Genomic DNA, 15,647 nt, shown 5'->3' with positions numbered 1-15,647 from the left:
GGCTTTGTGGTCTTTGACAGACTGGATTCCAAACAGTAGCTGGAGATTACCTCATTCTGCAAGATATTCAGCACCATACACCAAGGCTACTCCATATACCAGTATTCATGTTCATTATTGTTTGAGAGGGACTTCATACAGACTGACTGTCTTATTTTCACTGCAATTCCAACTATTTACTTTTTTCTAAAAGCTCCTCTTATTCATACTTGATTGAGGTTAATTGAAAATGCACATGCTTTCTAAAATCTATGCAAGAGTTTAGAAAATAGAAATTAATGTCATCTCTGCAGAAACAGGGTAAATAATTATTTTTGTTGATAGAATATGCCAAAAGTTAGCTTTTCCAGATGTTTGCAAAAAAAAAAAAAAAAAAAAGTATGGTAAAAAGAAAACACTGGATACTACACATAACTCTACCTGAACCCTCATGGCTTACTCCTTCCATGAACTCTCTACTGGGGTTTAATTGCTGCATAAAGAGAGCTTAGAGGATGCTGGGATTTTGGAAGCACTTGAACAGTAATGAATGAGACATGAGACATTTCCTGAGGCTTAATGTCTTAACTCTTCAGAATTGATGGCGTAGAGTTCAGCCAGGCAAGGTTTAGACCCAGCTGGCCGTTAATCCCTGGAAATGCCCTGAGCTCAGATAATCCAGCAACAAAACAATAATGACACATAGACACCTTTGGAATGCAAATGTGATTGTTATTTATGAGAGTACTTGAGAGAATTAATGCACGCTAAAGGGTTTTTATTTATGTTCACTTTCCAGGTCAAGGTATTATAGGTAGATAAAGATACATGCAAACATAAATTTCGTTATTACTGTATGTGGAGGGTGTTCCCTCAGAGTCCACTGAGGCCTGGGTTTTCAGTTCATAATAAAAGCAAGCATTAAAACAGCCGCTAACACAGAAAAGATATTGGCTGTTCTATTCAGGTTAATTACTTGAAATGTTTGAGTAATTTGATATTCATCCTTTATATTGTCACAACAAAGATTAAGATATGCATTCTATAGTAAATTCCACATTAAATATGATTAGTTCCACAAGTGGTTACTTCATGGTTGTGTCTTTATTTAGTTTGAAACATCAAAAGGAATCTTATATCAAAAGTTTTAGTAATTAATGGCTTAACAACAATTAAGACTTATTCTGATTCCTCTACTTCAGTAGTCTCAAACTTAAAAATAGGTAGAAATGCCATTGTACAACCAGATTCTGGGGACTGTAGATTTCTGGGTTTATTTGAACACAGTTCTTTTGGTGCATCCTGTAAGGGAGACACTGAGAAACTGTCCTCTAGGTTTTTTGGCTCACTCTCGAACACTAGCTGCTCATCTCTTCCTTTGTTCTCCTTTCTCTACCTGCCCCCAACTCAGATCTGTCCAATGGGAAGTGTAAATTTGTTTCCACATTTAACTTAAATACGAAGGGAAGCATTTTACAATTTTATCAAGTATAAAGGTTTGGAAGTGTGTGTGTGTGTGTGTGTGTGTGTGTGTGTGTGTGTGTGTGTATGTGCGCAGTGTGTCTGCGTGTGTGTGTGTGTGTGTGTGTGTGTGTGTGTGTGTGTGTGCATGTATACCTCTCAGCAGCCTCAGAACTATAGTGTATGGGCTCTAACTGAAAACACGAAGAAACCTCATTTCCTATATTTAAATTTTGCAGCTAAAATTCAAAATAGTATGAATATATCTTGTGTCTCCATCCAAACAATAAACGTGAATATATATTTATAACATGATTATACTGTTTCTTAATTTTTGTTTTCTCCATACTATAAAGTACGTGAGGTTTGACTTCCCATGGGAGACCTTGATTTGGAAAATGTGGGGATGGGGAGTGGGTTTTGGGGGAGCCTGGGGTGGTGGGAAGAGAGAAGAGGGGGATCTGTGGTTGGTATGTAAAGTGAATAGAAAATTTCTTAATAAAAAAAGAAATAATGTATTGATAATTTTATATAACTTCTTGTTGTATAAGCATTTATATATAATAGTAGCTCAATAAACATTACAAAAGAATGAATAAATAAAAACAGTTTTTGTACTTACAGGTTCTATTCACAACAGCCCAGTAAAAGTATTACTTTCATAATAGAATGTTGGCAAATACAGAATGTGTATTGTAAGTGGGATAAGTAGCTTGACTTAGACAATTGTAGAGCCATGGAACTGGTTTTTCTACTTACAAAATCTGAATTGAAATCAACTACTACACTCTCAATACTTAAAATTTACTTAAGCAGCATTAAGTGTGTGTGTGTGTGTGTGTGTGTGTGCATATGTATACACAAAACATATAGCCATTTCTTTATCATGGCCCATTTGATAAACTCCACACCACACTACATGGTAGATAATATTCAGTAATTTTAAAGAACACAAATCTTTACATGTTTTGTGAGAGTGCAAAAATGATGAATATTTGTCTCTGAGGTTAAATAAATAATAAGAACTGAAATCTTCTAAAGATAAATTGTATTAGCCTTTCAACAGGGAGAAAATGTAAATAAATCCTGGCTATAAATATAAGTTGGAAAAATGACAGTGTAAAAATATTTATTGAAATTAATGTTCAGTATACACTGAAATAAAAGTGAGTTATTGGCATGAGTATTTAAAACAACACCAGCAACACACTGACATCTTTCAACAGCATCTTGCTGGTTTTTGGTTTGCAGAAGTCAGTTAAATACCTGTTTTTGAAAACTTGAAAGTCATGCCTGCTCTGTACCTTAAGCTTATAAATCAATCCACAAACTCTCAGTTCCTCTGATCCATACATTTGTTCAAGGTTGAGCTGGACTTAGAGGGAAATCTCTATGATCTAGTTTGAAAACCAGGTAATTTTTCTTTATCCTTCCATGACTGTATACTATGTGATTCCTCATTATTCTTAATCATGGAATGTCACATAAAGATACAGTGAAATAAGACAAATGCTCAGGAAAAGGAGAGATGGGGTGGATGAGGCAGAAATGTGGTAGTGGAGCATGTAAGCCTGGGGTTTGACCCCCAGAACTACAAACTACTTAACACTTTCAATTCTGTTGATTTAAAAATACTTTTTTCTGTATTCTAGTCTCTGGTCAAGTAGATTCGTTTATTTTAGTGTTGAAACATGGACGTCATTTTATCCGGAAGAACTTTTTAGGATATATGAAATCAATAATCAGGAAAAATTAAGATACTTTTAAAAGATCAATTAACTTGAAAGACTATAATCAGAGGAAATAAAAATGTAACTTCTTCACAAATATCTGAGAAATCAACTTATTATTATAACTAATTTCCCTGTTTTATGAAACAAGATTGCATTTCCAGGTAGCTGATGAAAAATTTTCTTTAACTCAACATTAATTTTTGCAAAAATTATAGATGCATTTGCTTCACATTTTTCAGAATGACATTATTTCTTCAATGCAATGGTTTGATTTTTTAATTTTGTTATTTGTGTGCATGTGTGTATACATAGTTACGTGTGTGTGTGAGTGTGGGCACACAGGGGAACCGAGGACAGTGCACAGGGGTTAGCTCTCTCCCTTCACCAGGGGATCTGGGGATTGAACTCAGGTCAACAAGCTTGCTCAAAAAGAGCATCTGCTTATCCATACCATTGCCCTGGAATATTCTTTTGTTTTGTTTTGTTTTGTTTTGTTTTGTTTTGTTTTGTTTTGTTTTGTTTTGTTTTGTTTTGTTTTGTCTTGTTTTTAGAGACAGGGTTTCTCTGTGTAGCTTTGTGCCTTTCCAGGCTGGCCTCAAACTCACAGAGATCTGCCTGCCTCTGTCTCCCAAGTGCTGGGATTAAAGGCGTGTGCCACCACCGCCCAGTTAGAATATTCTTAAAGTGAATATTTTTGCAGCTATTTTTAAAATACTTACTTCTGATTTGTCTAACAAGAAAAGTATTTTTAAAATAAAGTTCTTACTGAAATTACAAAACTACAACCTTGACAAAGGATTTTTTCATTATTTTTTAATTTAGAATATGTTTGGGGGTGGGAGGTCGTGCTGGTGCCTGTGAGAGGTGGCAGATCTCCTTGGAGTTGGAGTTATAGGTAGTATTGAACCATCAGTGTGATGCTGGTCCTATCCAAGAGCAGTATATGCTTGTAACCACAAACCCACCTCCCCAGCCCTCAAAGTGCAACGTTTTAAGGTGATTGAGCAGACCTGCTTGCTATAAACACAGTGCTGTTGAAAGATTAGGAAAATACTCTCTTACTTCCTGTTTTCTGACTCAGGTTTTCACTCAATAAAATATGTACAACATATTTCTGTTTCAATGAATATGTACGTATGTATGTATGTATGTATGTATGTATGTATTTCGTTTGTGAGGATCTCCTTCTTGGTTGTGAGACACTGTACATGTCTGAAAGTGTTTCTGATTTTCAGGACTGGTGGGGAAGATGTTGTTTCTGGCCACCTAGTAAACAGCAGCGAGGGGACTAAGTGTCCCACAACTGTAGAAAACGGCCTCCCTGGAAGTGTTGGTGCTGCAGTCACATGTGTACTATTATTGCCTTTGCTATGTTTGTCTAAATTGACTGCCGCCAGCATTTCCCACACACGAGGCAGCGCAGCACAGGGACGATGGTGTCGTCCACATGCTCGCTGACATTGAGGATCAGCAATCATTTTCATCATGTGCCATCTGATATTTAGAGATGGTGTCTCATGAAATTTCAGCCTTTTGTCTCGATGGTTTTAATTCCTTTCATTTGTTTATTAATTATATTTATTCTAAAAGGCTGATTTTGTCATTTTATTCTGAATTCTGGCATTTTTATTTATTGGTATATGTCATTAAATATGAAATATATGGCACAATTTTATGAAGTATATCAAATGATACTCTACACCTATCATTAGACATCTGTGGTCATATTGTGCTCCCCAAAATATTGTGCACCCTAATAAATTTATATGGGTTCAGAGAACAGAACAGCCACTAGATACAGAGGCTAGAAATTGGTGGCACTCACACCTTTAATCCTAGCATTCCAGAGGCAGAAATCCGTCTGGATCTCTGTGAGTTCAAGGCCACATGGGAAACAACCAGGCATGGTGACACACACCTTTAATCCCAGAAAGTGAGCCTTTAATCCCAGGAAGTGAGGGCAGAAAGCAGAAAGGTATATAAGGCACGAAGACCAGAAACTAGAAGCTTTTAGTTGGTTAAGCTTTCAGGCTTGCGAGAAGCAGTTCAGCTGAGATTCACTTGGATAAGGACTCATAGGCTTCCAGTCTGAGGAAACAGGATCAGCTGAGGAATTGTCGAGGTGAGGTGGCTGTGGCTTGTTCTGCTTCTCTGATCTTCCAGAATTTACCCCAATAACTGGCCTCAGGTTTGATTTTATTAATAAGACCTGTTAAGATTTCTGCTACACACATTAATAGTTTTTTAAATATTATCTTCCACTTACAGATGTAAAGTTGAATCTCTGTGCGTTGTAGCATTTTGCTAAAGATTTCAGGTATTCTCCTAGACTTTGCAGAATTAGAAAGTTCACTAAGAGCTCTGCTGCAGCGAGAGGATGACTAGGTAATGTCAGTGCTGGGATGAATCTTTAAGCCCAAACATACTAACACCATGACAATTTACTGCTTTTTTCTTCCAAGTAGAAAATTTCTCAGGGTAGGGAACACTGTAAAATAAGCACAATCACTTCTATTCTAGAAGAGGGGTCAGGGAAGAGAAGGGGTAATTAGGAAAGGGGAGGGCAAGGGGAGGGGAGGGGAAGAGACTAGACAGAGACAGACTATGAACTGTGTGCATTGCTCTCTGGAGAACTTCATTTTTGGAATCAATTACGGAGTCCTACATCATTGTAACCTCTGATTAAGAAGTTGTTCTAGTGGAGATGCAGTACATTTGAAATATTCCAAGTGAAAAGGAACATGACATGTACTTACAACGGGAAATAGGGCAATAATCCCAAGGAATAAGAGGATTCCCCGTGTAGCACCAAGGTCCATGGGCATCATCATCAGGATTCCGGCAATAATTCTTATTCAACTTGCTCGCATCTGGCTCCCAGAAAATATGACTATAAAAACAAGCTAGATATTAGGAAGTGCCTCTTCCAGCCTAGAGAAGCAAAATGTTACAAGAAGATATGACCTTAACACACCTCTTTCATTACATATTCAACACAAGCTTTGGCTGCTGCTCTCACAGCTTGGAAGCACACTTTCAATTTAAAGGGTTAGGGAATAAGACTCCATAATTAGTATATATAAAATTATGAGACATTTTGTGACCTTGATTATGATCGTGATACTTAATGTTTATAATGTGAAGTAACAATTTTATGCATAAAAATAGAGTAGCACTCTCTAAAAGCAAAGCAGTTAGATACTGAAGATTAAATTATAAAATATATAGAAAATACAACTACTGTAAAATACTTTTTCATCTTTCACATGCATAAGAATCATCACTAGGAACATACTGTCTCAATAAATGAGAAATTTATTAATAATTGTCAATTCTATTCTAAATTTTCCATGGTTTAATACTAGTAAATTAGAGTTTTCTGGCCGAGAACTAAGTAAAAATTTTCCCAACTTATGCATGAACTTTTACTTCAAAATTTTAAAAAAAAATTGTTATTCTGTAAGATAATGCCAATTTTTGTAACATCTGTCTTTGCATTTGCCTCAGAAATTTAATTAAGTTCTACACAGTGACTTCTGATCAAGTCATTAAAAACTATAAATAAATGTTTTGTGTTATTATTTGCTACTATTTATGAATATAATTAAACATGACTTAAAATAAAACTGGAAAGAGCTTGCACATGGAAACTTGGACCATCTTTCCAAATGCAGATTCACTTTCTAAACTAATCAAGACAGAAAACAATGTACTTCCTATACACTTGATTTTGCTGTTATTATACACTCTTCAGTGAACTGTACAAAGGAGTCTTGATGACAATGCTGTACTTATTATGCTTGGAGACACCAAGAATCAAAAGAAAATTGATTATTGTAAGTCATGTGACTTGTGAATAGCAGAAGCTGTGTTGGAACCAAAGGCCGTTTTCAAAGTCTATCACCGCTGTCTACCTCATCCTTGAGTAGTTCATTCTTAAGCCAAAATGCTACTATGCAACTCAATAATTCACCAATTTCCTCCAAAAAAGTCTTGAAGTGAATTGTAATTGGTCCCCAAAAAACAAAGCTAATGTCAGTGAATTAAGAATGGCTAGCAAGAGATATACTGTTGCACACCTGTACTCTCAGAAGTTTCAAAATTGAGTCATAAATGATCATGAGTTCAATGGCAACTTGAATTACATAATGGTACCCTGTCTACGATTACATACCCTATTCCTATTTACTTGTGAAGTCAATTCATTTAAAAAATATCAACCATGGTTGCACCCAACTTAGAAGAGAAGAGCTTTACATTTAAAATACAACCCGAATAAAGTGATTCAACTTCTCTAAGTCCTTGATTTCTGACACACACATAGAAATAGCTTCCATATAATAGTATGATGATAGAATACCACAAAAATGATGTAAGAAGCTGTGTCCTAGGCATTTAATTAAAGAACCTAACTTTTCCTTTTATAATTTGTATATATTCTGGGGCATTTTCTAGCAATCTGTTTTAAGCAACAACTATGTGTCAGTTTTCATTTATGGTTCTACAAATGTTAATACTATTTCTAGTGCCATGTGGATGCTACCTTCTTTAATAAAATATTCAACATAAATATACATAATTATTTAAAATATAAATATTTTCTTAATTTACAAGGGTATTTCTGTAATGATTTCAAAGTTTATACATTACTGCTACTAGAGAAAATCTGTTGCCATAAATTTAAGTAGTCAAGTGGATATTTAATATAAATATGCATATAAAAGATCATTTATTTATTTCACAAACCACTATTAATCTTAATTTTACTAACACTATTACCCTTGACTTGACTACTATAATCTCTTGTTGAATTATGTAATTCTTTAGTCAATGTGACTAGATCCTCCATGAAATTTGGGATTTAACTACGTATTTACATTTTCTTCTTCCCTATGGTACCTATTACATTTCAAATCCAATATTAGGTGTTCAACAAATAAGTAATAATTAAATTACATATCTAAAAGTTTCCTATAGACAGGGAACAATGGTATGAGTTATAAAGACAGAATCAATCTATTGTTTCTATTGGCTCCCTCTTTTAAAGAATAGAAGGAAATAACTGTGTGTTTATTTGAATATACATAATTACTACTATCATCACATTTTATAAGTAGGAAGAAAGAAGTCTATATACCGGTGTAAATCCTCCATATTCTTGTCCCACATTGAGCATGTAAGTCCAGACCTTGTTTTGGATAAGTTGCCCATGTAATTTTTCCCATTGCCACGATAACAATCTAGGCATAAAACACAAAGGACTCAGCACTATTGTAAAGGGTAAAGCATAAACACTTTGCAAATATGTTAAGCCATCAAAATCAACATAATGAAAACACAAGCTAACATCTGTGTAAATTAATGAGGTATATATTAGATTAAAATATCTCTATTCTCAGCCCAGTTTTTATTCCAATTGTAAATGCTTACATTATTTTGAACACCCCAAATATTAACACCTCTCACATAAAAAAAATCAGAGGGGAGGCTCCTTAGAACACCAAGGAAATGAAATATTTTAAAGTAATCTGTGTAGTTCCCAGAATTTTCTTTTGAAATGTTTCACTGCACAGAAAATGTACAAAAATAACGTAATAAAATTCTATTCTAGTCAGTTGCTTGTGTTTAGATTTGGGTTTCTCATGATGTTGACATCCTGAGTCACCCAAGACAGCTTGTTTTACAAATGTTCTTCAGTTTCAGTCAGTCTGATTATTTTCTCATCTATGAGATCAAGTTAAAGATGCTTGACAGGACTACTGCATAGGACATAGTTTGTCCTCTTCGGAGTGTGACAACCTGGGCACATGACATCAATTTGGTGCATCACTGTTGATACATCTGGTCACTTAACCAAGTGACCACATGCATCAACATCATCTTAGCATGTAACAATAACAGCAGATCCTAAATCTTTCGGACTCTGAAACTGAGTAACCATCCTATTTCCCAACAAATTTTCACAAAATGCTGAGGCATACATTGATGGTTTTTCGTGAGTCAGTTAGTGTTGCAAGTAGAATGGTTATTTTTCTATTTCTAGTAATTTTTCTTTCCATCTGCCTCTTCCACTTAGGTATTATTTATAGAATTACTTTTGATGATCCTATAGCTACTTGTAAATGACCTCTGTATCAATTTTCATCAGGGCTCACCTCTGCTGTTTAACATTTCAATGCACCATTGTTTTTGACAATATTTTTTTTAATTGGGCTTTGAGTTACTAACTTGAATTCATAAAGTAGTTAAATAAATTTTGTCTTAATATTAGGATAGCATTAGTAAAATTTTCTGAAACAGTCTTAAACATACTTCTGCCTTTTTGTGCTAATTATTTATGTGAAGGTATTCTCAACATTGGAAATTATACAATAAAAATATCCACCAACTCTAAGAAACTCTGACATTATTCTGTGTTTTGCAGTCTCAAATATTTAGTTAAGATTGGATTTTTGTAAAACAATCATATCTCATTAGTATGTAAATTTCATATAATCTTTAGTTAGTAGCAAAACACATATATATCAAAGAAATATATTTAAATGAATTTCTTTATTATTTATTGACTATAAATGCATGGTTTCTATACCAATTCTATATTTCTATATACCCAGGATTGTGTGAAACTGTCTCAGATGAGAAATCCTCGAAAAAACATTTCTTTCTCCATTGGAATGATGGAAGAGAATGTTCATAAAATAAGATAGGTAAAATGTGCTTCATAATCACCTGCTCTGGTAGCCACTTCTCTCCTTGGGCAAATGTTATTTTATTATCATTTTTTTCTCCTTTCTAAGTGGGATAGCTGATTGTTGTCTATTTTGTTCATTTTTAAACCTTTCAATTTATTCATTTACTCTATATTTTCTGAGATGTAGTTTTGCATGCTCTTTCTATGATAATTTTCTTTCTTTTGATTTCTCTCATCTCAACTTTTAGTATAGAATATCATATTTTCTTATGTTGAATAAATATATAAAATGTGTATCTTCATAATCTAGCAAATACTGTTGTAACAAGATTTTAAAGAAATTATATAATTTTATTTTTCACTTTCACTATAATTAAATTGGAAAATTTTTCCAATTTACTAATCTACAGATAAAATTTGTACTTATTATTACCCAGAAAAACAGGAGTAACATCAGTCTATATGAGCATATGTATATATAGGTTGCTTTACATGTGTGTGCATATGTGTGTATGTAGAGAAAGAGAAAGGAATTTATAATATATAATTGGTAAATAATATAGATTTATGTTAAGTTTATAGTATTTAGACTTGTAATAGATGATAGATGATAGATAATAGGTAGTTATAAAAGATAGATAGATGATAGAGACAGATAATTATCCAGGTGATAGATAGATGATAGATAGATAGATAGATAGATAGATAGATAGATAGATAGATAGATGATAGGCATAGCCTCAGATGGGCAGTAGCATATAATCGTATAATGATCACTAAACATCACAGCTGAATGCTGAATTGGCTGGCAGCATTTCCTGAGTAGTACTCTGTGCTTTCTTCATAGCATATTTCTGACTTTCTAGCAGACTCTTACATGTATCAGGTAGACTATATTGTTAAATAATATGTTTTTTAAGAATTAAAGAGAGAAAAGATGGGAAATGTAAAGGTTGTTAGGAGAGTCTAATTCAATCTCACTTGTACTAGCTGGATTATTTGAGCAAATTACTTTACTCATTAAAGCAAACTTTTGGTCTTTGATTAAATATATTCATTAGATAAGTGGTATTATCTATTTAATCACCAAATAAAGTATTCCCATATTCTCTTCCCTGATTTTATTGTAGGTGGTCCTGTGTGTGTGAAAACATTTCAATGCATGCCAGAAGCCCTCAACTGAGCTGTGTCCATCTTCTCCTACCACAATTTCAGCAACTGTCTTAATGAAGGAGACAGGGATGCAGAAGACTCAGCTGCTAACAAATGGTCCTTAATTATTAGTTTTGACTTTATTTCCAGTTGACCTTTAAGTCCGGCAAATAGTGAAATGGACTGAAAGGAGCCCTTCTGTCCCTCTGCCTACCAACTCTGTTTTCAGAGCTGCTGCTGAACAGTGACACAGGATTAAATGTTAAAGAACAGAAATATACAGGGGCAATGAGCCTGAGAAATGGAGTTTCAGGTGGGCTTGTACCTTTCATCACAATGGCCATGAGTTTTAAGTTTATGTGAACTGGAACATAATCATTAAGAGGATGATTCTCAATTTATTGTACACCAACCCATGTCTAGAGTACAACATCATTGTTCACCACTGACCAACTATTTCACAGAATGAACTTCAGTCTAACTACTTCCTGAATCAGCTCTCTTAAGGTACCTACATTTCCAAGTCAATGATGTCTTCCTTAGCCCCTGCAGTAAAAGTCATCTTCACTAAGACCCAGGTCCCATGCACTTTCCTTTGTAGGACTTGCTGAGGCACCGCTACATTGGCCATCCTATCTGGAATCTGCCCAGGGAATTCTATTTCCATAAGCCATCCAGTGTGGTTCAGCTGAGGCTCCAATCAAATCACAAACTTCTCAGCTCCTTTCTCAGTGCTGAGAGCTCCTGCAAGGCCATTGCACTCTAACTCCAGTGTCCTTGTAACTTCATTGACTGGTCCATCTTGCTCATTGGCGACAGCCGGAGTGACAGGATTAATTTCCTATTAAACTTTTAAAGTACTCTTTCCTCTCCTCTTGAACTACTTGCATTTCCAGTTTCCTAGGATGTTCTTTTCATGTGTGAGTGGAGGGTGTAGCTCGCTGTCCTCCAGACTCTCCTTTAACCCCCCTATGCTTAACACAGAAGATACACCCTAACCTTGGAAACATAAAAGATCAAAAGGTCTCACTTCTCACTTGCAGCTCTTTTCTCTCTGGTGTCTAGCCTCATTTACATAATAACCCACTAGTACTTTCACTTTACATGTTTCCTACCTACTAGAGAATAGTTCTCTGGAGCCAGATATTTTGTTTTATGTACTGGTACTGGTTTTATATAGCCAGTAACTAGAACCACACCCTCCCTTAAATAATGGCTAACTAAATAAACGAGTAAACAATATTGAAGGAATTAATAAGGAAATGAATATATAAAATATACCATTCTTGCTCAGTGATCTTCCTTGTGAGCCTCAAGAACAGTTCAACAAGAAACAGAATGTGTCCCCATTCTAGGCATTTCCCCTGGATTTAATCACACCCCTGCTACAAAATGTCAGCTATTACCTTGTCCACTTGACACGTCACACTTGGGAATTTGCGAGCAGTAGCCAACTCGGATGTTTGGATCAGTGGTAAAACACCATGGTGATTCAGCCCCATCTGGATTGCGGCAATAATTTTCTCTAAGGTCCCTATTGAGAGGAAGCATGTTAAGGTAAACCGCCTAGCGAAGTTATCACCACTGCATTCTTAGTGTCCCAGATGTCTGCATGGTTTGGATTAGAGCAGTGATAATAACTGGGAACTCTGTACACAGCACACACACTCACCAGGGTTGTAAAATAAACACTGTCTTCAGAGTTCTCCAGGCATGTTGCTGCCTGAGGGACTGGGGAGGCAGCAGCCCTCAGTTCTCCCCACTGAGTAGCAGCGTTTGACTCCCACTATATAGATTCTATATAAATTATATATTAAACATATAATATAAACATATTATTATAAACATATATATATAAACAATGGGGAAACTCATAATTCTCTTTGTAGAAGAAAACTTACTAATAGCTACTTCTTTTATTTAAAATGGAATTTGAAACAGTCCAAAGATGCAATAGAAACAAAAGGTCTCTTTCTTCCTTGATTTATATATTTATTTGATATATGTGTTTGGTGCACAGATTTCCTCTAATCAAAAAGTTTTTCTCAGTTTAGAGAAGTAATTTATAAATGTTGCTAAACAATTAAGACTCAAGTACAATACACATGCCTAAGAGTGGAGAAAGTTGTCAATGTCATGTATATCATTCATCAGTGTTTTAATTAGAAATGTAGAGTTCCCTAGTCTAAGGTGTCTATTAAAGTTCTTTATATTTAAAACTATTTTACTGTTTTTATCTGTATTTATCTGTTGACTGTGGTGGTGGAGGCGCTTTGCAGTTACTCTACATTCTACCACTAAGCTCTGTCATCATCCCTGTCTTTATTTCTTACGATAAGGTTTATATTAAATAAAACGTGAAAAAATGTGTGCACAATCTTCTGAAAAGAATAGTGATTATATCAGCATAATTAAGAGCTTTCCAATTTCATTAATATCCAAATGGAACAAAAGAAACAAAGTTGTGAGGCATAAGCTTGCACTTAGCCAGAAAATTAACAAGTATATCTAGCTTGTCAAACTAGATCTTGACAGAAACTCCTTTCTTATTAAATATTTTAAATTTAATAAAAATATAATTACACCATTTCTCCCTTCCCCCACCCTATTTTTTGTTTTATTTATTTTTCTCTCATATATTAGCAGACCACAGTTTACCCCCACTCCTCTCCTCCTACCTCCCCTCTCCCCCAAAATCATTCCTCCTCCTTTCCCTTCGGAAAAGGGCAGCCCTCCCTGGAATATCAACCTTACACAATATAGCAAGTTGCAATAAGAGTAGGCACATCCCCTCATTTTAGGGATGGATGAGGCAACCCAGTAGGTTGGAAAAGAGGTCTCAAAAGCAGGCAAAAGAGTCAGAGACAGCCCCTACTCCCACTGTTAGCTACACAGCCATAACACATATGCAGAGGTCCTAAGTCAGACCCATATAGGTTCGCTGATTGTTGGTTCAGTCTCTGTGAGCCCCTGTGAGCCCTGGTTAGTTGATTCTGTGGGCTGTTTCCTTGTTGACACAAACCCAATAAACTGTCAGAGACAACATGACCAATGGATAGTCATAACATGGGAAGGGTTCAGCCAATATCCGACCCCCTACAATGATCAAATTTGTCACTGGAAAACATGAATAAAATTTTTATTTCCTTTACAATATTATAAAATTACATTTTAAACTTTCTGTCTATATAAAGTATATATATATATGTGTATATATATATATATATAATATTTTGCATTGAATTCACATAAACTTACAATACTAAATACATAACTGCTCAGTTATATTATTATGAACTTTCAATTCAAAGCAAGATATTTCAGTGAATCTAAAACTGCAAAGATCTTCATGAGCCTAGTTTTAGAATCAACCCATAAAATTGCCAGCTTAGCCTGGAATAGACCCAAACAAATGTGGAGATTTTCCCAAATTGTCTCTATGTTTTGATATATTTAGTCAAAGAGTTATTTATAATTCCTGAAGTGAATTAGTTACTAGATAATTCATGTATATTCATCATAAACAGCATCGCTCAGTTACAGTATTGTATGTATGGGACAAACTCTGTTTAATAGAAGCAGTGACGAAACCAATATTCCCATTTCTGATAGTTTGAAAAGGGAAACAGAAAACTATTATCATGAGCAAAATATTGTGTCACATTCTAGTAGCATTATAACATCCCAGACTTTGGAGAGGAATTTATGCCAAGTTACTTTAGTCAAATAAGTTAACTAAGAAAGGAAAATTTCAATTTCAATAAGATACAGAATTTAACTCCTGATGATTCAGTTTCAAGTAAGCAGTTTATAAACCAAATTTCTATAACAATCCTCTTCTAAGTTAAATGTTACCCTGGTATTTTTATGTGCTTCATAGCTAGCATTATTTTCAATTTATACTATGTGTGTACTTATTCTGACATTTTAAATTAAAATATAATTATATCACTTCTTTTCTTCCCTTTCCTCCCTCCATCCACTCTTGCATCCTCTCTTTGATTATTACTGTTTTATATAGAGGTAAAGATAAATGTAAGCTGCTTGGCCCATTTCTGTTGTTTGTGTGCACATGGTTTCCAAGCTGACCATTCTGTACTGGGTAAGCAGTCAGGGGTTGGGGACCCATCCATGAGTAAGGCTAATATCCCTCTCAGTGGTCATTGACTATAGTTTTTCTGTCTATGAAGGGGCCACATGGGACTTTCCCCCTCCTGTGTTAGCATGTCTGTTGATTAACACAATTTCTTATTTGAATGTTGGCAATAACTAAGAGGTAGCACAGTGGGACTGACACCAGCATGATCTGCTGTGGGATGGTCTGTATGTCAAATTGCTCTGATTGGTCAATAAATAAAACACTGATTGGTCAGTGGCTAGGCAGGAAGTATAGGCGGGACTAACAGAAAGGAGAAAAGAAAGAACAGGAAGGTGGAAGGCGTCACTGTCAGCCGTTGCCATGACAAGCAACATGTGAAGATGCCGGTAAGCCATGAGCCACATGGCAAGGTATAGATTTGTGGAAATGGATTAATTTAAGCTATAAGAACAGTTAGCAAGAAGCCTGCCATGGCCATATAGTTTGCAAGCAATATAAGTCTCTGTGTTTACTTGGTTGGGTCTGAGCGACT

General features: G+C 35.1%; 1 protein-coding gene across 1 annotated transcript in view; it reads right to left on the bottom strand.

Annotated features, from left to right (window-relative positions):
- Nucleotides 1–15,647, bottom strand: part of Hgf (hepatocyte growth factor) — a 65,588-nt gene that overhangs the window by 11,362 nt on the left and 38,579 nt on the right. Inside the window, 3 exon segments of the mRNA XM_028861998.2 lie at nt 5,930–6,063; nt 8,311–8,413; nt 12,423–12,550. Coding sequence (XP_028717831.1) covers nt 5,930–6,063; nt 8,311–8,413; nt 12,423–12,550 — 365 coding nt within the window.

This window comes from Peromyscus leucopus, chromosome 3 (genome assembly GCF_004664715.2).
Source record: "Peromyscus leucopus breed LL Stock chromosome 3, UCI_PerLeu_2.1, whole genome shotgun sequence".
Taxonomy (NCBI): Eukaryota; Metazoa; Chordata; class Mammalia; order Rodentia; family Cricetidae; genus Peromyscus; species Peromyscus leucopus.
The sequence above is the reverse complement of the archived record's forward strand: the minus strand, read 5'-3'. Positions and strand labels throughout refer to the sequence as shown.